General features: G+C 44.5%; 1 protein-coding gene across 2 annotated transcripts in view; it reads right to left on the bottom strand.

Annotated features, from left to right (window-relative positions):
• Positions 1-25,188, bottom strand: part of TBC1D32 (TBC1 domain family member 32) — a 150,210-nt gene that overhangs the window by 3,989 nt on the left and 121,033 nt on the right. For both annotated transcript variants that reach the window (XM_075336070.1, XM_075336069.1), the window contains 4 exons: positions 24,730-24,845; positions 22,873-23,027; positions 8,312-8,452; positions 7,148-7,336 (listed from right to left, as the gene is read on the bottom strand). In XM_075336070.1, coding sequence (XP_075192185.1) covers positions 7,148-7,336; positions 8,312-8,452; positions 22,873-23,027; positions 24,730-24,845 — 601 coding nt within the window. The remainder of the gene's footprint in view (positions 1-7,147; positions 7,337-8,311; positions 8,453-22,872; positions 23,028-24,729; positions 24,846-25,188) is intronic.

A 25,188-nucleotide genomic window follows, 5' to 3' on the forward strand; every position in this document is an offset into this window, starting at 1 on the left:
GGTCCTGGGGCCTAGTCATAGCCTACTTAACAGATTGAGACAGACCTGCAGCCCTCAAAATCATGGTTTCAACAGCCACGCCATCTAATTGAGCGTTCGTAAATTCCGATGGAAAAATGCACTCTGCAAGAAAAGGACCGGGCAGAACGGAAAAGCCCATGGGACGTCCACCAAGAGATTGACTACCTTCAAATACCAGGCCCCCCGGGAGCCAGTCTGGAGCAATGAGAATGAGACTGGAACTGCCCTGATCTTTTTGAGAAGTTTGGGTAGAAGAGGCAGGAGGTAGAAACAGGTAAGACAGAGAGAACTGGGACCCGAAGATTACTAAGGCATCGACTGCGAACGCTTGAAGGTCCCTGCATCTTGTCACATATTTTGGTACCTTGTGGTTCAGTCTGGATGCCAAGAAATGGACATCTGGAGTAGCCTACCATTGACAAGTTTGTTCGAATACTTCCAGTGGGAGACCACTCCGTCGCAGGTATCCGCTGACTACTTCCCAGTTGTCCACCCCTGGTATATGAAGAGTTGAAATTAACCCCTTCACTCCTGGGAAATGTTCTGTTTTTAGTTTTTCCATCCCTTCTTCCAAGAGCAATAAGTATTTTATTTTTGAGTCAATAGAGCCATATTTTCGAGACAAGTTGTACTATAGAACGACACTATTCATTCTGCCCCATATTGTACTGGAAAATGGGAAAAAAATTCTATGTGGTGAAATTGCAAAAAAAACCCCTCAAATTCCACAATAGTTTTTTGGGTTTTTTTTTTGCTATGTTCAATATAGGGTAAAACGGACCTAGTGATAAGATTCCTCAAGTTAGTACAAGTTCGTTGATACCAAACATGTATAGTTTTACTTTTATCTAATTGGTGAAAAAAATTCTAAAGTCTAAAAAAAAAAATAAAAAAAAAATAAAAAAATTGCGCTTTTACATTTGATGAGACCTGTAGCCTTTTCATTTTTCAGGTTCTCAGAATCAGTGACGGGTTATTTTTGCATCTTGAGCTGATGTTTTTAATTTTACCATTTTTGGGTAGATTAAATATTTTGAGTGCCTGTTTTAGTGCAATTTTGCGGCAAGCAAAAACCCGTAAATTTGGTGTTTTGATTTTTTTTTTCTTGTTACGCCTGTTGCCCGTTGCCAATCAGATTAACTGATTCTATATTTTGATAGATCTGGAATTTCTGAACACGGTGATACCAAATATGTGGGGAGTTTTTTATTTTCAATGGGGCAAAAGGGGGGGGGGTGATCTGAACATTTAGGTGTTTTTTTTGTTTTTTGTTTTTTTAATTTTACTTTTTTTTATTGATTTTACTAGTCCTCCTAGGAGACTTTATGCCTGCACACTCAGATCGATTGTGCTTTACCATCGATTTAAATAGCAGAAATGTTGACCTCCTGTGAATGCGGAGCTCTGCCGGGATTCACAGGAAACACATCACGACAGCAACAGGAGACATCAGCTGACCCCATGCTGTCATGACAACTCACTTGTGCTCCCTTATCGCATCAGGGGGCCACCAATGGTGGTGGGGGAATAGCGCCATCCTCGCTGGAGCGCATTAGGTTGCACTGTCAGAGTTTGACAGTGCGATCTCAGGGGTTAACAGATGCAGATGGATCATGCTGCACATGTCTGCTGATCAGGGAATAGTGTGGGTTCACTGAGCGAGCCTGCATTAAAAGAACAGACACGGCCAAGAATCTATATATATATATATATATATATATATATATATATATATCCTTGGTTGTGAAGGGGTTAATGGAATTTTGTCTTCTGCCCATTTCAAAATCTCTGCAACCTCCATCATGGCAAATGAGCTTTGTGTGCCTCATTGGTGATTGATAAAGGCCACTGCAGTAGCATTGTCTGACTAGTTTCTGATCGGCAACCCTCGGGCTAAGTGCAAATGTAAAAGGGCAAGAATAACTACTCTGAGCTCCAACACTTTGATAGGGAGAAGTTTCTCCTGACTGTTCTAAAGTCCTTGGACCATCAATTGATGGAAGGCCGCTCCCCAGCAGGAAAGACTGGTATCTGTGGTGAGCACCTGCCACTGAATGCTGCAAAACGACAGCCCTGAAGTAACAAGGGAGACGTTCACTACCACTTCAGCGACCACCAACAGTAAAGGGAAAGATGAATTGGCCAATCCAGGGACAGTATTGTCCCAAGAGGCTAGAAGCGTGTTCTGCAGAATTCTTGACTGAAACTGAGCAAATGGAACTTTCGTGAATGCCGCCACGTAAACTGAAGAGCATGCTTGCCCGGAAGTCTCAAGACCCTGATGGAATACTGAAGAGATAATCTCTTCTCCTTCAGAAGAAATACTGATGCTTGAACAGTGTCGAACACCATACCCAGAAATCGTAACTGCTGTGTTGGAATCAAAACAGACTTTGTCCTGCTGACAACCCAACTCAATTGTTCTGGGGTCTGAAGAATGATCTACTGACTTTCTGCAGAAAGGAGAAAACCTGTAAGGTTCCAGCTTCTTCATGACATTTATTGTCTGTTTGCCCTCGTTCAAGATGGAGTCTGTTGCCTCATCCAGCCCTTGAATTTTCTGTCTGCCCTGCTTATAAGCCCCGATCCGGGGTCCATTCCCTGCCTGTGTATTTTTCACTACTGACTCCTAAGTCATGCTGGCTTGCTCTGGACTTACTGCGGCTACTGGAGGGCTTAGACCCTGATCCAAAAGGGTGTCCAGCTGGTGTGGATCTAAAGGTAGCCCCTTCTATGCTCCTGAGGGATCTTCGGTCTGACCTGCTGACCCGACTCCTCATGTGCTGCAAACTGACTAAAGAGGCAAACCTGAAAAAACCCACCCTCTGAAAGGAATAGCTGGTCATGGACTGAGAAAGTAGGGTATTTCTGCCGCCTGTAGCTTCAGAAATGATTTTATCTAGCCTGGTTCCAAATAAGCAAGAACCCTGGAATGGCAGACCTGTTGGTGATTTCTTTGAAGCTATATCCGCCTTCCACACCTTAAACCAGAGCATATGGTGGATCGTCACGCAATTACTTGCCACCTAGGCAGAGAACTGTGCTGCATTTAAAGATGCTGGACAGAGATATTTCCCTGCTTGCACAATCTGATCAGAGATTTTGGCCAACTCGAGATTCTGAGAGCCGACCAAAAAACTTAGAAGCAAATGCTTAGCTCATGCCGTCATCGCCTTGGACAGCCTTGTCGCAGAAAAAGCTGGACAAAGGGTAAAACCTGCTAACTCAAAAGCAGACTTTGCCACAAATTCTATACATGTATCAGTCGGATCTTTAAGAACTGCAACTTCCACCAACAGCAAAGTGGTCACTTTGGATAAGCAACATACCTGCGTGTCTACGAACGGTAGTGTAGAGGCCACCAGCTCTGCTGGGAAGGGATTTAACATCTCTGTGAGACTACACTTCTGAAAGTGTTTCTCGGGGTGCTCCCAAGCTCTCTAAAAAAACCTCTGAAAATTCTTTATGGTTATAAAAAGACCTAGCCACTCAAGTAGCCCTCCTAGAAAAAAAACCACTTTTGTTTATGGGAGGGGGCTGCATAGCTGTTACTGATACAGAGGCATCAAGGGCTGACACAAAACTGTTTACCATCTCCCTCAGTTTTCCCACTTGATATGGATCTTAAACAGGCTCCGAGCTAGAACTGGAATCTGAGTGTTGAGGAGAGTCTCATGAGCACTTGGGTGCAGGATAATGGGAAGAGGATGAAACTCAGAGTCGCCTGGACTGCATTCGCAACCTGCCATACTGATGTAGCTTGGCTCTCATTCACTCACCAGCTCCTGGGGCAGCAGCAGTCAAAGGAAATCAGTCCACAACCAAAACCAGCGTCTTGGACACCCTGGTTAATTTGGCTACAGATTGAGCTAAATCACGAGCTAAAGGATGGGCCATATTCTCCACCGATGTCATAAGGTTCCCTTATGCAGCAGCCAGCAGAGAAGCAGGTGGGGAACAGGCTGTGTAATAGGCTACAGCCTGATCGGTGGAAAACTTAGTATTAAAAGTAAGGGGCACTTTGCACACTACGACATCGCAGGTGCGATGTCGGTGGGGTCAAATTGAAAGTGACGCACATCCGGCGTCGCAGGCGATATCGTAGTGTGTAAAGCCTTTTTGATACGATTAACGAGCGCAAAATCGTCGTAATCGTATCATCGGTGTAGCATCGGTCATTTCCATAATTTGTGGCTATGTGTGCAGGGAACAGGGAGCTGGCACTGGCAGTGTGAGAGCGGCGGACGCTGGTAACGAAGGTAAATATCGGGTAACCAAGGGAAGGGCTTCTTGGTTACCCGATGTTTACTGTGGTTACCAGCGTCCGCAGAAGCCGGCTCCCTGCTCTCTGCACACGTAGCAGAGTACACATTGGGTAATTAACCCGATGTGTACTGTGGCTAGGTGTGCAGGGAGCCAGCGCTAAGCGGTGTGTACTGGTAACCAAGGTAAATATCGGGTTCGTTACCCGATATTTACCTTAGTTACCAAGCGCAGCATGCTTCCACGTGTAGCGACGCTCCAGCGATCCCTGCCAGGTCAGGTTGCTGGTGGGATCGTTGGAGTGTCGCTTAGTGTGACATCTCACCAGCGACCTCCTAGCAACTTACAACCTGATAGGGATCGCTGGTATCGTTGTTGGAATCGCTGGTAAGTTGTTTAGTGTGACTGGGCCTTTAGAGTGCTTATTATCAGCCTTTAGTCGCCAACAGCCTACCCCATCCACATCCCATCCACACAGGGTTGTCTTTTTTCCATCTAAATATTGTATTTTCTATAACTGTTACTTGTTTGTATATGATCCTCCTGAATTGCAAAGCGCTGCGGAATATGTTTGCGCTATAGAAATAAAGATTATTATTATTACATAACAAGATTCTGTTGCACCTGTGAGTTTGAAGAGGAAAACATCGAGGTGCTTCTGTGCCCCACACCACTTAAAAAGTGCCATGCCATAAGAAGGTAGAGGAATAGGCAGAGCCACTTGGGCAGGAATATAGCATGCTGAGACACTGCGGCTGATTGGCTGTAAAAAAACGGCAGCACTGATAGGACGAATGAAACGCGGATACCAATTGGTTGAAAATGTCCCGCTCAATAATTGACTGGGACAGCCAGCTGATTGGCTGAGAACTCCAAACAGCCACATGTGCTTGCGGACTACCTGTAGGACACTACGACAGTGTCCAGCCCACTTCTTCCGGACACAGAGAAAGAGAGGCTTGGAGCTGCATGGCATGGTCCCACTGAGCAGATATTCCAAGCTCAGAAATGCAAGCAGGACAACCAGCAGCAACACCAGTCTTCTGTGTACAGACCGCCCCCAACTCCAGTAACTATCACCCGAAGGAAAATAATAGGGGGGGGGGGGGGGCAGGAGGGAAAGGGTGACTTCTGACATGGCCATACTTACCTGTCCTGAAGATCCAGAACTCCTTATCTTTTGGTCCATGCATACGCGGGTAAGAGCTCATTGGCTTACGGACGTCTGCCAAAGTACTCTACTACCAACAGTGTAAAGGTACAAATGGTCTGGCCACGCCAACAGGAGAAGATCTGGACTGAATAATAATAGCCTATACTCTCCACCGCTATGTGGGTGAAACAGGGTACACAATTACACTCTGTTACCCATGAGCTATCCATCTGAACAACACAAAGCAAAAGAAAAGTTAGCGCATAACCTAAAACACGTCTGGGACAGACCTTGCCTCCAACTGACACTACTAGAAACTGAGGAAGCCTGACTCCGGCAGACGAGGTATAGTCTGCCAGGGAGGAGACCATTTTATTTAAATGCAATAATAGTGTCAGCCTCTAGGTGGCAGCAGACTATCCCATAGTTCTGAGACGAACAAGAAAAATAAATGATTAGTGATCAATTGTGGAAATCTCATTTAATCTTTACTGAATGACCGAAATGTATTATACATTACATTCCCATAACCTACTTCTGTCAAGTGCTTGCAGCATTTATTCATTTACCGAGAAGTTACTCTAACAACTTCCATGAAGATTTGTTATTTGTCTATTCTAGACATAAGATCCCTACATTTTTTAGGATTTAAACTCCCACAATCATATAAAAAGCTGACCTGAGAAAATAACACTTACATAAACATCGCTGTATAATATTAAAAAGCATATTAAATATGCAATAATTAGTAAGTCAATAATTGTCATAATCAGACAGATAATGATCCTTAGCAAAGTTAGGTGTATGTCATTTAAAACTGATAGCTAATAATCTGCATGGAGAACAAGAAAGAGAAAGAATATTGATTCCATTATTGCAGTTATCACAGATACGGAGTACCCAGCTTCAAGCTGAAATGCAAAGTCCATAAGGGCCCCAGATATTATGCGACATTGGGACATTGGTATCAGGAGGACCTTTGGGTTCCCCCAGGCACCAAGAAGTTGGTGCAGCTTCTACTTTTACACTGTTTATTCCCACCTAACCATGTAATTTTGTGCATTGTGATACCACACTGTAATATCCAATTGTTTGGCCATTATTCATCACATAGTTTATACTAAAAAGGGTTGTCACCTTTTACAAGACTTTCTATTATAAGGCGCAGTAGTTCTAAAGAAAAAACCCAAAACTGAATATTAATTACCCTTGCTATTATTTTCAGCTGCAGCTATTTGCCGCTGCCATCACATTGCACATTGTCTGCAGCGCTGATGTCATATCGACAGAGCTGCAACCAATCAGCGGCTCTGCCAGTGTACATCGCACGAACCGCTGAGCTCTGTGATTGGCTGCTGCAGTGTTGTCGCTACAGAAAACAACAAACCCCGGGGCAGTGGCAGAGAGCCAGCGCTGGAGACGGGAAAGATAATAATACTCTGTATTTATAGAACCACGTCAGATTACAGCAAAAAGGGGACAAGGAATGGATCACTTTGATGTTTAATAATTGAGCTAGATACTAATAAATTATTTTCTGATTGTGTATTTTTTAAATACATTTTTTGTACTTTTCGGCTTATAGTATCACCATCTTGCCTGAGTGGTGGTTAACAGCCTTCGTAGATATGCTTTACGCCAGCTACATGGGCCATAGGAAATAGACAGGAAAATAATCTCTACAAATCCAATTCATGTGAATGAACTTACTTTAAGGAAGACTTGTAAATCTTGGGTTTGTGTGTGCTGTAGGATTTCTTGCTGAAGGTGTCTGAATACTGCGATGCACGTGTAGACCTGGTAATCTGCTCCAAGGAAAATACACACTCCCAGGTAATGACAAATCTCAGCCCAGTCCAAGTAGTTCCAGAAACACTGACTTAGCCAGTGTTGACAGATCTAAAACAGAGGACACTCCATTAGAGGCAGGGTTACATTATCAAAACAATTAGACTTTAAACAGATAATCAATGCGTAATGTGAAAAAATTGGACATTTTCATACATCACCCAGTAAGAACTGGAAACGGCATGAAAGCATCACTCACCTGCAGGTGTAAAAAGATGCCTAAGAATGTGGCCACATATCGCACCACAAGAAGACCCAAGTCTGATCCCAACAGACAGGAACGATGTGACTACTCCTAGACTAGCACCCCATGTTCTTATCCTACTGCAGAGGTGCCGTACCTTTGATTTCTTAAGGGTGGCACGCCACGGTGGCTCAGTGGTTAGCACTGCAGTCTTGCAGTGCTGGGGTCCTGGGTTCAAATCCCACCAAGCACACCATCTGCAAGGAGTTTGTATATTCTCCCTGTGTTTGTGTGGGTTTCCTCCAGGTTCTCCGGTTTCCTCCCACACTCCAAAGACATACTGAGAGGAACTCTAGATTGTGAGCCCCAATGGGGACAGTGTTGACAATGTATGTAAAGCGCTGTGGAATTAATAGGGCTATATAAATGAATAAATAAATATATTATTATTATTATTCCTTTCACAGGACACCTTTCTATGAACAACAGATTTGTATCTATACAACTTTCAATTAATGGATTCTTGTTTGTCAATTCTATCCACTTTCTAATTTTGCTATTATTATTATTATTTTCTCCCATTATTTGTTTCCAAATTATCCCAAATTCCATTATTTTTTAAACCCTACAGTTTATTGGTTGTATGTGAAAAAACTAAAAAGGTAATATATTAGTAATCGGTTATATCCATTCATTCTCTCTACCCAGCGCCATGACCTCTGCACAGTGTGTAAGCTCTCTATAGATCACTGTGGCTTTCTGTTATAAAAAAAACAAGAAACAATCACTAATTATATGACCAACTTAAAAAAAAGGCAAAAAAGATGATCAAACATTATTACCTGGGAGGGTGTGAAGCCAGACATCCGAAATGCTGAAAACACAAGGGGTACCTCTGTCTTCATCAGCATCTCTACATAATAAGCAGTGCAAGAATATATGGGATGGATTCCTGCTGCTCTTATATCCACGGGCAAGTGTTTCTATTTCAGAAAAAAAAGGAATACATGGTTAATGGGAGCCAGAGTTTGAAGATCATTCCAATGTCAGAGGAAATGATACTTCACCATGCAAGGTCACTAGAGGACTGACAAGTAATTCAATTACATGATTAAAAAATAGGCTTTTTACAGCCATTCCAGTGGTGTCACTTAGTGGGCTGCTTGTTGTCATTTTAATAAAATCACTGTTTTATCAGTAAGAAAGGATTGGTAGACCTGCTGCCATGCAGTCCTCCATATTTATGAGGTCTGTATAATCCTGACTGATTGCCTATGTACAGTGGACACATATAGGTGCAGAAAGTCTCCAGACATGGGGTTAATTTGCAGATAATAACGTTCCGATGTTGTGCGGCTGCCACATTGAGAGCCCCCCTGCAACAAAGAAATGAACTTTATTCCTCCCCGCAGCCTTGGAGTTTCAGTCATAAAGGTGGTGTCAATGCAGTTTCAGTTACAGTTTAGTATATACTGACCAGCGGCTGTTACCGCACACCGACACTGACTGGCAGCTGGGTGAGCATTGCATCAGTACAAAGCCGGCTGCCAGTCAGTCCCGGGGTTGTGCTCACTATGTACTGAACAGTAACTGTAAATGTGCCACCAGTGCCCCTATGACTAATAGCCTGAGGCTCCTTGGAGGGATAAACTTAATTTCCTCCTGGCAGTGGGGCTCTCAGTGCAGTGGCTGCTTATTATCAGAACGCTATTAACCTGCAAATTAAACCTATATCTGCATAGCGTGGAGCAATTGTAACAACATACAGTCATGACTGAAAGCGTTAGCACACTTGACATTGTTGCAGAATATGAAGTATCTCTCCAAGACAATTATTGCAATCACACACGTTTTGTTATACAAGTTTATTACTTTTGTGTGTATTGAAACAATACATAAAAAAATGAGAAAAAAAGGAAAATTGGACATAATTTCACACAAAACTCCAAAAATGGCCAGGACAAAATTCTTGGCACCTTCAACTTGATATTTGGTTGAACACCCCTTGGAATAAACAACTGCAATCAATCGCTTTAGATAGCTATCAACAAGTTTCTAAAGGGGGCTTTACACGCTACGATATCGTTAATGTTTTGTCGTCGGGGTCAAGTTGTTAGTGACGCACATCCGGCGTCATTAACGATATCGCAGCGTGTGACACTGACCAGCGACCTTAAAAATGGTGAAAATCGTTCACCATGGAGAGGTCGTCCCAAACTCAAAAATCGGTGAGGGTTGTTTATCCAGGTGGTTCGTAGCTCATGCGGCAGCACACATCGCTATGTGTGACACCGCAGGAGCGAGGAACGTCTCCTTACCTGCCGCCGGCCACAATGCAGAAGGAAGAAGGTGGGCGGGATGTTACGTCCTGCTCATCTCCGCCCCTGCACTTTGATTGGCCGGCCGCTTAGTGATGTCGCTGTGATGCCAAACGTCCCTCCCCCTTGAAGGAGGGATTATTCGGCAGTCACAGTGACGCCGCCGTCCAGGTAAGTATGTGTGATGCTGCCGTAGCGATAAAGTTCGCTACGGCAGCGATCACAAACAATCGCATGCGCGACGGGGGCGGGTACTTACACGCTCGCTATCGCTACAAATTGCAAGCGATATCGCTACCGTGTAAAGCCCCCTTTACACCTCTCACCCGGAAATTTTGAACCGCTCTTCTTTTACAAACTGCTCCAGGTCTCTCATATTGAAGGTGCCTTCTCCCAACATCAATTTTAAGATTTCTCCACAGGGGTTCAATGGGATTTAGATCCAGACTCATAGCTGGCCATGTCAGAACTCTCCTTTGGCAATTTTCATATTTCATGATGCTTGCACACAGTCAAGGCAACTAGTTCCAGAGGCACTACAAAACATCTTTGAACCTCCACCACATTTGACTGTAGGTATTATGTTCTTTTCTTGGTAGTCTTCATTCCATTTTTCGTAAACAGTTAAATTATGTGCTTTACCAAAAAGCTCTATCTTGGTCTCATCTGCCCACAGGACACTTTCCCAGAAAGATTTTGGCTTACTCATGTGCACAGTCTGGCAAACTGCAATCTAGCATTTTACAGTGGGTATGGAAAGTATTCAGAATCCTTTAAATTTTTCACGCTTTGTTTCATTGCAGCCATTTGGTAAATTCAAAAAAGTTCATTTTTTTCCTCATTAACGTACACTCTGCAACCCCATCTTGATAAAAAAAAAACCTAGAAATGTAGATTTTTTTGTAAATTTATTAAACAAGAAAAACTGAAATATCCCATGGTCATAAGCATTCAGACCCTTTCCGCAGACACTCCTATTTAAGTCACGTGCTGTCCATTTCCTTGTGATCCTCCTTGAGATGGTTCTACTCCTTCATTGGAGTCCAGCTGTGTTTTATTAAACTGATAAGACTTGATTTGGAAAGGCACACACCTGTCTATATAAGACCTCACAGCTCACTGTGCTTGTCAGACCAAATGAGAATCAAGAGGTCAAAAGGAACTGCTCAAGGAGCTCAGAGACAGAATTATGGCAAGGCACAGATCTGGCCAAGGTTACAAAAGAATTTCTGCAGTTCTCAAGGTTCCTAAGAGCATAGTGGCCTCCATAATCCTTTAGTGAAAGATGTTTGGGACCACCTGAACTCTTCCTAGACCTGACCGTCCAGCTAAACTGAGCAATCGTGAGAGAAGAGCCTTGGTGAAAGAGGTAAAGAAGAACCCCAAGATCACTGTAGCTGAGCTCCAGAGATGCACTAGGGCAGACCTGGGCAAGGGGCGGCCCGCGGGCCACATCCGGCCCGCCTACTCTCTGTGACCGGCCCACCCATCTTCAGCCGGTGCAGTGGGCTGCTGCGTGCCGGGCAGGGAGCGATCCTGCAGCTCCGCACAGTCAGTGCAGGCAGCAGAATGCAGGAATCTCTCCTGTGTTCCCTGCCGGCACTTTCTCTGTGACACACGCGCATGCGCTCTGATGTTGTCAGTAATGCGCGGCGTGTGTCATTTCAAAAGTTCCCGTCCGGCAGGAAAAGAAGTGGCACAGCATTGGACTTCCCAGAGAAAAGCGGAGGCGGGTCCCCTCGCAGAACAGCATCGGCGCAGCCAGGGCCCGTACATGAAAAGGAGCAGCTCAGCGGGGGGCCCGTACGGAGGTTTCTGAGGACGGAGACGATAAGAAGGGAGAGGTAAGTAGTGACTAATAAGCTGAGGAGGGGCAATGGGGGAGGGGGGACTGGTGAGTAATACTGGGGGTGTAATGGTGTGGTTTTACAGGTGTATATGGTGTTGTGTATATAGTGGTGTAGTATATAATGGTGTAGTACATGGGGTGTAGTGATGTAGCTTTATTACAGGTGTAGTATATAGTGGTGTAGTAAATGGGTGTGTAGTGATGTAGTATATTACAGGTGTAGTATATGGGGGTGTTGTATATAGTGGTGTAGTATATTACAGGTGTATTATATGGGTGTGTAGTGATGTAGTATATTACAGGTGTATATGGGTGTGTAGTGATGTAGTATATTACAGGTGTATATGGGTGTGTAGTGATGTAGTATCTTACAGGTGTATATATGGGTGTAGTGATGTAATATGTTACAGGTGTATATAGGGGTGTAGTGATGTAGTATATTACAGGTGTAGTATATGGGGGTGTAGTGATGTAGTATATTACAGGTGTATATGGGTGTGTAGTGATGTAGTATATTACAGGTGGATATGGGTGTGTAGTGATGTAGTATATTACAGGTGTATATAGAGGTGTAGTGATGTAGTATATTACAGGTGTATATAGGGGTGTAGTGATGTAGTATATTACAGGTGTATTATATGGGGGTGTAGTATATTACAGGTGTAGTTTATGGGGGTGTAGTGATGTAGTATATTACAGGTGTAGTATATGGGGGTTGTAGTATATTACAGGTGTAGTATATCGGGGGTGTAGTATATTACAGGTGTAGTATATGGGGGTGTAGTATATTACAGGTGTAGTATATGGGGGTTGTAGTATATTACAGGTGTAGTATATCGGGGGTGTAGTATATTACAGGTGTAGTATATGGGGGTGTAGTATATTACAGGTGTAGTATATGGGGGTTATAGTATATTACAGGTGTAGTATAGGGGGGTGTAGTGGTGTAGTTTATTACAGGTGTAGTATATGGAGGGGGTGTAGTGATGTAGTATATTGCGTAGAACTGAGTTAATTATATTAGTCCGGCCCTCTAAAACCATCCCAATTTCTCATGCGGACCCATGGGAAAATTAATTGCCCACCTCTGCACTAGGGAGATGGGAGAAAATTGCACAAAGTCAACTAGCACTGCAGCCCTCCACCAGTTGGGCCTTTATAGCAGAGTGGCCGACGGAAGCCTCTCCTCAGTGCAAGACATATAAAAGCCCGCATAGAGCGTGCAAAAAATACAAAGAGGACTCCTAGACTATGAGAAATAAGATTCTATGGTCTGATGAGACAAAGATAAAACTTTTTGGTGATAATTCTAAGCGGTATGTGCTGGCTTTTTGTTTTTTCTTCATTGAATTGGTCGGTGGTTGACCCCCACCTTGCTATGCACCCCAATTTGAGATGTATTCTACCTGTCTAGATTTTGGCGGTTGGTGACTGTTCACATTCAGTCATCAGGCCCTGTCCACAGGCTATTTACTTCATGCAGCATTTGCTTGGACCTGTCCCGCCCACAGCCATGACTCAGTCATGGGTACGGGATTGAAATAGACCAGGTGAGTGCTGCTAAGAGCAGTTCTACTATTCATATGTGAGGCCGTATGGCACATTTTATAAAAATATTTTAGTGTAGGAGTGCCCCAAATGAGATTTGCCGTGACGTGGCGGGGTAGCTCAAGAAATTGCAATTTTTTGCCAAAAATCTCTAAATTTTTATAATAAGTACAGTTTGGAATTTTTAGTGCTGAAGTGCACATTTAGTGCTGGCTTTTAGTGATGAGCGAGTATGCTTGTTACTACTCGGTACTCGCACGAGTATCACTGTACTCGGGCTACTCGGCGGGTACCGAGTAATTTCGCGATCCTCGTGCTGTACTCGTGGTCTTCATCCCTGCATGTTGGCGCTCTTTTGAGAGCCAGCCCTCATGCAGGGATTGGCTGGCAGACCACTGCAATGCCACAGCCCTGTTAGTTGTGGAATTGCAGTGATTGGCCGGCCTGCACAGCGTGACCGAGCCTTTATACCGGCGGGCGCGCTGTGCTCTGCACACAGCCATCTCATATTCCATGCTTTCCACGCCCACAGGCGCCTATGATTGGTTGCAGTGACACGCCCCCACGCTGAGTGACAGGTGTCTCACTGCACCCAATCACAGCAGCCGGTGGGCGTGTCTATACTGTGCAGTAAAATAAATAAATAAATAATTAAAAAAACCGGCGTGCGGTCCCCCCAATTTTAATACCAGCCAGATTGTAATACTTATATATGTTCTGAGGATTTCGATAGCGTAGGGCAATGACAATCAGAGACGAGTTCTTGGTACAAGATATTTTATAATATGTAACCACGGTAGATACACAACGGAAAACACAGCGGTACAAATACACACAATACCTTCCCGAAACGGAGCGAAGGGAATTCCCGGGGCCACGCACCGGACTCCCCCAGGGAGACCACCAGAGCGAACCCCTATACAGGGACTGTCCGGCAATCACCCCGGAAGGCCTAAATGCGCAGCAGCCGGGACACAAGGGGCAAGCGGTAAAAGTCCAGGAGTGTCCGTACGGGATGAATGTCCAGAGTGGTTACGAACCAGAGAGAACCGGGCAGAGTGCTGACCGAAGATGGCAGACGGAATCCGGGCACAGCTTGAGAAACCGGGTAAGGTCCAGAGTCGGTCGGTCGGTAGTCTTTAGGAGGATCCAAAGGCAAACAGGATTAGCAGCAGCAAAGCAGGAGCACACAGCAAGCAGTATACTCAGGCACTGGACTAGGCTTAGAGGCGGCCTTTTAAGCAGCTGGACAGGAAGTAGGGCAACAGAACAGTAAACTCCATGTTAACCGAGGGCAAGCTCATTCAAAAGAGAACTGGAAAACCTGGAAACCTGACACAGATAAAGCCATACAGCTGAAGGCTGGTATTCTCAGGATGGGGAGCCCCACGTTATGGGGAGCCCCCAACCCTAACAATATCAGTCAGCAGCCGCCCAGAATTGCCACATACATTAGATGCGACAGTTCTGGGACTGTACCCGGCTCTTCCCGATTTACCCTAGTGTGTTGGCAAATCGGGGTAATAAGGAGTTAATGGCAGCCCATAGCTGCCACTAAATCCTAGATTAATCATGTCAGGCGTCTCCCCGAGATTCCTTCCATGATTAATCTGTAAATTACAGTTAAAAAACACACACACCCGAAAAATCCTTTATTTGAAATAAAAAACACTAACAAAGTCCCTCATCACCAATTTATTAACCCCGACAAACCCTCCATGTCCGGCGTAATCCACGGACCTCCAGCGTCGCGTCCAGCTGTGCTGCATGAAGGTGACAGGAGCTGCAGAATACACCGCCGCTCCGGTCAGCTTCACACAGCAACTGAGGTGAGTAGCGCGATCAGCTGCTGGATCCAGCGGTGCCGCGATTAACCTCAGTGACAGCAGCTGATCGCTATACTCACCTCAATTGCTGCATGGAGCTGACCGGAGCGGCGGTGAGTAGCGCGATCAGCTGAGCTGTCACTGAGGTTACCCGCGGCCACCGCTGCATCCACCGCTGGATCCAGGTAACCTCAGTGACAGCTCAGCTGATCGCTATACTCACCTCAGTTGCTGTGTGAAGCTGACCGGAGCGGCGGTGTATTCTGCAGCTCCTGTCACCTTCATGCAGCACAGCTGGACGCGACGCTGGAGGTCCGTGGATTACGCCGGACATGGAGGGTTTGTCGGGGTTAATAAATTGGTGATGAGGGACTTTGTTAGTGTTTTTTATTTCAAATAAAGGATTTTTCGGGTGTGTGTGTTTTTTAACTGTAATTTACAGATTAATCATGGAAGGAATCTCGGGGAGACGCCTGACATGATTAATCTAGGATTTAGTGGCAGCTATGGGCTGCCATTAACTCCTTATTACCCCGATTTGCCAACGCACTAGGGTAAATCGGGAAGAGCCGGGGACAGTCCCAGAACTGTCGCATCTAATGTATGCGGCAATTCTGGGCGGCTGCTGACTGATATTGTTAGGCTGGGGGGCTCCCCATAACGTGGAGCTCCCCATCCTGAGAATACCAGCCTTCAGCCGTATGGCTTTATCTGGCTGGTATTAAAATTGGGGGGACCGCACGCCGTTTTTTTTAATTATTTAATTATTTATTTCACTGCACAGTATACACACACCCACCGGCTGCTGTTTGGGTGTAGTGAGACACCTGTCACTCAGCGTGGGGGCGTGTCTCACTGCAACCAATCATAGGCGCCGAAAAGCAGGAAAGCAGGGAATACGAGATTGTTTAATCTCCGGCTTTTTCAAAAGAGGAAAAGCCACCGGAGTTTAGTGAACACAGCTGTGCAGCGCCGCGGCAGTGATCGGGGAACGGTAAGTAAGAGAGAGGGGGGAGAATGACCGACAGACTGTGAGAGGGGGACAGACAAGACAGAGAGAGACCGACAGAGCGAGACCTACCGACGGGAGATAGAATGAAAAAAAAAATGACCGACATCGCTAGTAAAAAGCACAAAACGTGCGTTTAGGACATCGGAGTGTCACACAATGTTTTACGTAAAATCTTTCATGTATTAATCTCAAAAAGTAACATACACCAGCTCTATCTCACTATTGGGTATGTGCCCTTAACATTTCTGCCATGAAAATTCATTTTGGTGTCATTTTGGAAGGTTTTCTGGTGAGTCCGTAAAAATGGCGTAAAACGCGGACAAAATTGTTCACAGCTGTGACTTTTGAGTGATAAATGCTTCAAGGGGTCTTCCCCATGCTGTTGCCATGTCATTTGAGCACTCTTCTGAGACTTTTGTGACATTTTTAGGGTTTCTACATGCTGCCGGGGGTCATTTCAGAAAAATACTCGGGTCTCCCATAGGATAACATTGGGCTCGGTGCTCGGGACGAGTACACGAGTATCTTGGGATGCTCGGCCCGAGCCTCGAGCACCCGAGCTTTTTAGTACTCGCTCATCACTACTGGCTTTTTGTTTTTTCTTGGTATGTTTGGAGAAAACCAGGTACCTCGTCACAGTGAAACATGGTGGTGGCAGCTTCATGCCAGGGGGGATATTTTTCAGCTACAGGGACAAGACAACTGGTTGCAATTGAAGGAAAGATGAATGTGGCCAAGTACAGAGATATCCTAGAAGAAAACCTCTTCCAGAGTGCTCTGGACCTAAGACTTGGCCGAAGGTTCACTTTCCAACAAGACAATGACTCTAAGAACACAGCTAAAATAACAAAGCAGTGCCTTCAGAACAACTCTGTGACCATTTTTGACTGGCCCAGCCAGAGCCCTGACCTAAACCCAATTGAGCATCTCTGGAGAGACCTGAAAATGGCTGTCCACCAACGTTCACCATCCAACCTGACGGAACTGGAGAAGATCTGCAAGGAAGAATGGCAGAGGATCCACAAATCCAGGAGTGAAAAATTTGTTGCATCATTCCCAAGAAGATTCATGGCTGTACTAGCTCAAAAGGGTGCTTCTACTCAATACTGAGCAAAGAGTTTGAATACTTATGATCATGTGATATTTCAGTTTTTCTTGTTTAATAAATTTGCAAACATATTTACATTTCTGTTTTTTTCTGTCAAAATGGGGTACAGAGTGTACAGTAATCAGGAAAAAAATGAACTTTTTTGAATTTAGCAAATTCCTGCAATGAAACAAAGCGTGAAAAATTTAAAGGGGTCGGAATACTTTCCGTACCCACTGTATGTCTATGTGTCAGCAGTGTGGGCCTCCTGGGTCTCCTGCTATAGAGTTTAATTTAATTCAAATGTTGACAAATAGTTTGGGCTGATACTGATGCACCCTTAGGCTATGTGCACACGTTGCGTACTAGCCCTGCAGAAATTTCTGCAGCGATCTGAAGAGCACACGTGCGCTTCAAATCGCTGCAGAAAATATCCATAGAGAAAAAGCGCAGCGTAACTGCATGTAATTACGTTACGTGCGCACATAGCCTTAGCCTGCAGGACAGCTTAAATCTCTTTGGAACAGACTATCCTGCATTGCAACCTTTCATCAATTTTTCTCTGCCATCCACGTTCAGGGAAATTAACTAAAGTGGCATGGGTTGTAAACGTCTTGAAGCAGGAGAGAAGCAAAGTCCTGCACCACCGCAGATTACCTGCAATATCGCTTGCGGTACCGCCTGTGCCTGTGCTCGGGTGGAGAGCCTGGAGGGTCCGACGATCCAAGAGCGGGGTGCTGGTCATAAGGCAAGGTCCATTGATGAAGCGTGAGAGTAGAAAGAGACCGCACTCAATCCGCTGTGAAGGATATCTTTATTCAAACACATGCAGAGTGGAGGGCTGGAGACACACTGTGAGCTGGCTCCTCAAGAATGGACGACAGCTGTTTCGCCCAAATTGGGCTTCCACAGGTCCACATGTGGAGCTACGGCTACACCCCTTTTAAAGGAGTGCTCACAGATTGCCCCAGACCACATAAAAACAAATAGGAGATTTGTGTATGCATATAAAATACATGTATCCATTTCCATGCATGAATTTACAACAAATGTAAACATATAAAAGAACACACTTAAATAAAATGAAGCAATGGGTGATAGACAGGCAGAACTATCATAGGAACACAGATAGATCCACACGATCGTTTAACCCTTGGGGGCCCTGTGCCCCATAATTAATAATCAACCTAGCCTCCTCTTGTAGCAACAATTTGTGCAGGTCGCCCCCCTTCAAAGGGAGGGAGACCTTTTTAAGGCCGGCAAAACGCAAAACATCGGGGTCACCATCATGACAATCATGGATATGGGAAATTAATCTGGGGGAACCTTTCCCTGATGTTATCGAACTGTAATGTTCCCTGAATCGCACATATAAGCATCTTATAGTTTTGCCTATGTAGAACCTGCCACAAGGGCAGAGCACTACATAGACCACAAACTTGGTTTTACACGAAATGAATTGATGGACAGTGTGCAAGTGCGGGCCGACTTGTACGGAGCGACCTTTTAAATGCTGGCTGCAAAAACGACACTGACCGCACCGGTAATTCCCTGGTGGGCAGCATTTGTCTAGCCAGGTTGTCGAATTGGTAAGTCTGTTCCTCACAAGTCTGTCCCACAAATTGCCGCATCGTCTGAACGATACCAAAGGATTGGACATTGTCCTATCAGATAAAGTCGGATCATTCCTCAAGATGTGCCAATTTCTGCAAAGAGCAGTTCTAATGGCATGCTCCAGAGGTCCAAATTTGAAATTAAAGACAAACCTACCCAAATTGTCAACACATTTTCTGGTGCGGTTTTTACGGACAGACGTGGCGCCGTCTGATCTAGCTCTCTCACAGGCTGAATCAATCAGTTTTTTTGGGTAACCTCTTTGATGCAATCTAATCTTCAACTCCTGAGATTGTTGAAAAAAAGATTCCTCTGAACTGTTTGCTCTACGTACTCTCAGGAATTGGCTGTAGGGCAAACCCGTCTTAATGTGGAGTGGGTGAGCACTTTGATAATGAAGAAGGGAATTAGATGCCGTCGGCTTTCTGAACAACCTTGTACAAATATCGCCCTCCTTGATAGAAACCTCAATATCTAAAAAATTGAGAGTATCGCCACCATATGAGGAAGTAAAGGACATATTCATAGTGTTACAGGTGTTAAGATAAGACACGAAATCTGCAAAAAGGACCTCAGTGCCAGCCCACACTATGAATATGTCGTCCACATACCTCAAAAAATGGCGAATATATTTCAAAAAAGGGTTGGTGTCAGAAAAAACATATTTGCTTTCAAAGGAGCCCAAAAAAATATTGGCCATGGCACAAGAGACAGGGGTACCCATGGCGGTACCCCTGCACTGCAAGTACCAACTGTCCAAAAACATGAAAGCGTTTTTAGATAAAACGAAATCAAGGGCTTCCTCAATGAAACTGCAAAACAACGCACCTTTTCCAGTCTGCGCCACCAAATCCCTAACAGTCTGTATACCCAAATTCTGAGGAATGCGGGTATACAGACTCTCCACATCAATCGAGGTTAAAGCAAAGCCCTCCTGCCATGTCATACCCTTTAGCAGTGTTAAAAAATCACTGCTATCCTTAACATAAGAGGGGATATGACTCATGATTGGTCTTAACAGCCAGTCCAAATAGTGCGACAAAGGCTCTGTAAGAGAGCCGATGCCAGCCACTATTGGGCGACCCGGTGGATTATCCCTACTCTTATGTATCTTTGGTATGCAATACCAGTGGGGCTTCGTAGGAAAAGGAGGAATTAGTTTATCAGCCTGTGAGCGAGACAGAAAACCCAGCCCCACGTATTTGTCCAGCAACCGCACCAAAGATTTCTTAAAATCTTGAATAGGATTTGCAGAAAGAGGACAATAGGTAGATCTGTCCATTAATTGTCTATTGCATTCCTGGATGTAATCATGTTTAGGAAGGAGGACAACGTTGCCCCCCTTGTCGGCCTCGCGGAACACCGTGTCCTCCCAACCCTGCATGATACATATCGCAGCCTGTTCTTTTTGACTTAGATTCTGGATCGGTCTGGCGTACACCAATGACTCGACATCCTTCAAGACAGCTTCCTGATATAAATCAATCAAATTTCCAGGTACAGTAGGGGGACAAAAATCCGATTTTATCCCCTTAGTAAACCTTTCCAAACCTGGACTACTACTGAAACCCACAATATCAGTTGAAACATTTGGCTCATTCAAGCTGAGCAACAACTCAGCGTCTTGAAGGATCCCAGAATCAAAAGCCCCTATCAGACCGGTCCGAGAATCAGCTATATTGCACGGAACATGTCCAGCAGGCGCTGCATGAGCTGTATTAGGCGCCATTTGGTAATATTTGTGCAGATGGATCTTTCTAATAGCCTTAAAAAGATCCATCTTGAACTCAGCAAAATCGAACTTTTCCGGAATGCAATATTTAAAGCCTTTCATTAATACAGAGACCATATCTGGAGTAAGAGTATGGGATGTTAGATTGATGATCGCATCGGTAGGGGGACAAGAAGTAGATTGGAAACCTAATTCCTCCAAGTTAAAGACTTCCTCTTGCGACCTCTGCCCCGTGTGCCTTTTCCTGCCCCCCCATCGGATCCGTTTCCTAAAGGGGTGGTGGGTGCAGCACCATGGGGATTAATACTAGAGGGGCCTGAGATCACGTCCTCAGATCCACTGGATTCCGAGTCCGTGGTCCAGTACCCCCTGTTAGAGCCAACACTACCTCGTTTTTTTATGTGCGCTCTCTGTCTATAATTATGTGCCCCATCCTTTGTCCAACAAAAAATCTGTTTCTTTTCATAATCCTTCTTGTCCCTCAGGAACTTTTCCCTTTTTCTATGTTTTATTTCCGTCTGTACGGTCACCAAACGTTTATCCAGCCTCTGACTAAAGGTGTTCCAATCATCCGCTGACATCCGTGCTTGGGTGTCATGCTTCAACGTATCTAATTCAGCAACCAATGCAGCATAATTATCTTTGTTTTTGTCTAATACTAAATGCAGTAATTTTCTAGAACACTCTAACTGAATGTTTTCCCACTGCACAGTAAACGTGGGATCCTCCTGAAAATGAGAAAGAGTCTTTATGACCCGGAGTCCACGTGGCACACGATCACAACCGACATATGACTGCAGGGATTGAACAGTCCAAAACAATCTGACTTCTTTTTCCGCCAGAGTCTGTATCTGGAATTCCAGAGTTTTAACACCCAAAACTTCAGTGTCTTTCTTAAAATTGCAATCTCCAAAAAAGGAGCCAGCATCGGCACGTCCAGCTAGTAAGCCCGTGGTAGTGGACGGTACACCACCGCTGCTCTCCATATCCTCCATGTCACAGGTTAAATCACAGTGCGGTAATTGAAAAAACCGCAACAAACGCGGAAAGTCCCGGAAATTCCCAGCGGTGTGCAACAGGGACTGGAAACAACAAATAGTGTAATAAAGCAGGAGAGAAGCAAAGTCCTGCACCACCGCAGATTACCTGCAATATCGCTTGCGGTACCGCCTGTGCCTGTGCTCGGGTGGAGAGCCTGGAGGGTCCGACGATCCAAGAGCGGGGTGCTGGTCATAAGGCAAGGTCCATTGATGAAGCGTGAGAGTAGAAAGAGACCGCACTCAATCCGCTGTGAAGGATATCTTTATTCAAACACGTGCAGAGTGGAGGGCTGGAGACACACTGTGAGCTGGCTCCTCAAGAATGGACGACAGCTGTTTCGCCCAAATTGGGCTTCCACAGGTCCACATGTGGAGCAACGGCTACACCCCTTTTAAAGGAGTGCTCACAGATTGCCCCAGACCACATAAAAACAAATAGGAGATTTGTGTATGCATATAAAATACATGTATCCATTTCCATGCATGAATTTACAACAAATTTAAACATATAAAAGAACACACTTAAATAAAATGAAGCAATGGGTGATAGACAGGCAGAACTATCATAGGAACACAGATAGATCCACACGATCGTTTAACCCTTGGGGGCCCTGTGCCCCATCAATTTTTCTCTGCCATCCACGTTCAGGGAAATTAACTAAAGTGGCATGGGTTGTAAACGTCTTGATCATGTTGTGCACTGTGAACAAAAAGCATCAAGATCTCTCTGGACATGGACTTGTGAGCTTGAGAATGTTCATATTTTTCAACAATTTTGGTTCTTAGTCCTCAATCAGTCCTCTTCTCCTGTTTCTGTTCTGCATTCTTCTGTTCTCCATGCAGACACACAATGCGGAGATTGAGTCATCTTCTCCCCTTTTAATCTGATTTCAGGTGTGATTTTCATTTTGCCCACACCTGTTACCTGCCTCAGGTGAGTTTGCACTAGCATCACATGCTTGAAGCAAAGTTGTTTACCCACAATTTTGGAAAAATGGCAACAATTTTTTTCAGCACATTTTGGGGGGTTTTGTATGAAATGATGTTCAATTTGCCTTTTTTTCTCTATTTTTGTGTTGTTCCAATACATATAAAAAAAATAAAAATGTCTATAACAAAAATGTGTAATTGCAATAATTTTCTTGGAGAAATACTTCATTATCTGAAACAATTTCAAAGGTGCCAAAACTTTTGGCCATGATTGTATTAACACGCTTCTGTAGCTCAGTGAAAGTTAACTGCTTTTCTATTCTTTTAAAGTGTCCCAGGTTCATTATATAGTTCATTAGATTTACATATATGCTAGTCTAGGGAGGTCTTCTGCCTGGACAAGTAAGCACATGCACAATGGTGGTAAAGGTGTAGAGGGTTACTTACTGAAAGATGAAGACGTGGAAGCCACAGGTATGCTGAGGTGAGAAGGCTCGAGAATTTCTGTAGACATGTGAATGTTTTTTCGGTGTCTCCTGACATAATCAAGAACATAGAAGATGCAAACCAATCATGACCAGGATATCCTCCTTGTAAATATTCTACAGCAAGAACTGTTAAGGAACATGTAGCCTGGGCATGATGCAAAAGTAAAGTTATAGGACCAGGAGCATCCAGAAATATTACCTGATATAAAGAATTGGTAACACAACATACAAAAAAATAAGAAAAAATATTTTTTAGTATCCATTTATTTATTGCATTATCAGTGACTTATGTCGCTTCGGTCACTGCTCCTGTGCTTGCACAACAATATTATTGCTGTTATTAGCACACAAACAGCAATCATTACTCATTAGTAGATAAGCAGTAGGATTAATAAAAATATCCACAAGATCAGACACAACAATAAGACTCATTCTTCTTCCTCAGCTAGAGCATGTTAGTTGACATTTATGTTAAAATGGATTTTCCATTTTGGAAAATTCCTCTTCCCAAGCTGCAGTTTGTTTAAAAAATACAAACAAACTGTGCTTTACTCACCCTCTCCAGGTCCAGTGGTTAGTATTTGTACTCTTATTGTCTCATGGGCTGACTTCACATTGGCTGCAGCGCTGCAGCCAATCATTGACTTCAGTAATTCAGTTCAACATTATGTTGACGACATAATCTACTCTGACCCACCAAGCTCAGTCACTGGCTGTAGCTGTGTTAACATGATGTCAGTGCTTCAGACAGTAACAGATACTGAGGGTAGCAGCGGAAAATCAGCACAGAACCAGGGATAGGAGAGTAATCTACAGTTTGTGGTCATAAAACAAACTGCATCTGGGGGACAAGCATTTTGCCGAAACCAGAAAACTCCTTTAATGGAGAATGATAATGACAACTCAGGTATTTGTGCGATGAGCAACATTTGGAATTATTCTTGTTACCTCTACGAAGAAAAACTCAAGAAATTGGAAAAGGATTACATTATTAAACAAGGTCTGCTTCCAGACGATGAAGACATAAGTAATCTTAGGCGGGCTTTGCACACTACGACATCGCAGGTGCGATGTCGGTGGGGTCAAATTGAAAGTGACGCACATCCGGCATCGCAGGCGACATCGTAGTGTGTAAAGCCTAGATGATACAATTAACGAGCGCAAAAGCGTCGTAATCGTATCATCGGTGCAGTGTCGGCGTAATCCATAATTACGCTGATGCGACGGTCCGATGTTGTTCCTTGCTCCTGCGGCAGCATACATCGCTGTGTGTGAAGTCGCTGGAGCGAGGAACATCTCCTACCGGCGTCACCGCGGCTTCCGTAGGATATGCGTAAGGAAGGAGGTGGGCGGGATGTTTACATCCCGCTCATCTCCGCCCCTCCGCTCCTATTGGCCGCCTGCCGTGTGATAATAATAAGGAGGCGGGTCGCCGGCCAGAGCGACGTCGCAGGGCGGGTGAGTCCATGTGAAGCTGCCGTAGCGATAATGTTCGCTACGGCAGCTATCACAAGGATATCGAAGCTGCGATGGGGGTGGGGACTATCGCGCTCGGCATCGCAGCATCGGCCTGCGATGTCGCAGCGTGCAAAGTACCCCTTAGACTGTGAATCCTTAGCAATCACACTGACAATGTTATGGAAAGATTGTGGTTGTTGGATGTATCACCAGTAACAAGACTATCAACTTTTTGTCAACACCTTGCGGACAGTAGATAAGTACATCCCCCATCTCAGGCTAAAGAAGTGCTTAGATTTTTATTAAGTAAACATTTAGGCGAGAAAGTTCTTTAGGATATTTTGGAATATAAGGATACGTAATGGAGAATTGACAGTAGTTTGATGCTGTTGAAGGAAACTTTCACACTGTTGAAGAAGCCGCGTAAGATCTTGCTCTTTGTTACCAGTCAGAACACCGAGATGTCTACCATACCTGGGCAAACAGAAAAGAGAAGGCTCAAGTTAATCTCAGGAATGTGCACAAAAAGCTTATAACTATTTTCTACCTAAGAATTCTTAAAATGCGAAAATCATGAAAAAAGAGAATTTTGTTTACTTACCGTAAATTCTTTTTCTTATAGTTCCGACATGGGAGACCCAAACCATGGGTGTATAGCTTCTGCCTCCGGAGAACACACAAAGTACTACACTCAAACGTGTAGCTCCTCCCTCCGGGCTATATACACCCCCTGGATGACAATCTAACCAGTTCAGTGCAAAAGCTGAAGGAGGACATCCACCCATAAGTAGAGATAGAGTAAAACTCGGAAAGACCA

This window comes from Anomaloglossus baeobatrachus, chromosome 2, assembly GCF_048569485.1.
Source record: "Anomaloglossus baeobatrachus isolate aAnoBae1 chromosome 2, aAnoBae1.hap1, whole genome shotgun sequence".
In the NCBI taxonomy this organism is placed as follows: Eukaryota; Metazoa; Chordata; class Amphibia; order Anura; family Aromobatidae; genus Anomaloglossus; species Anomaloglossus baeobatrachus.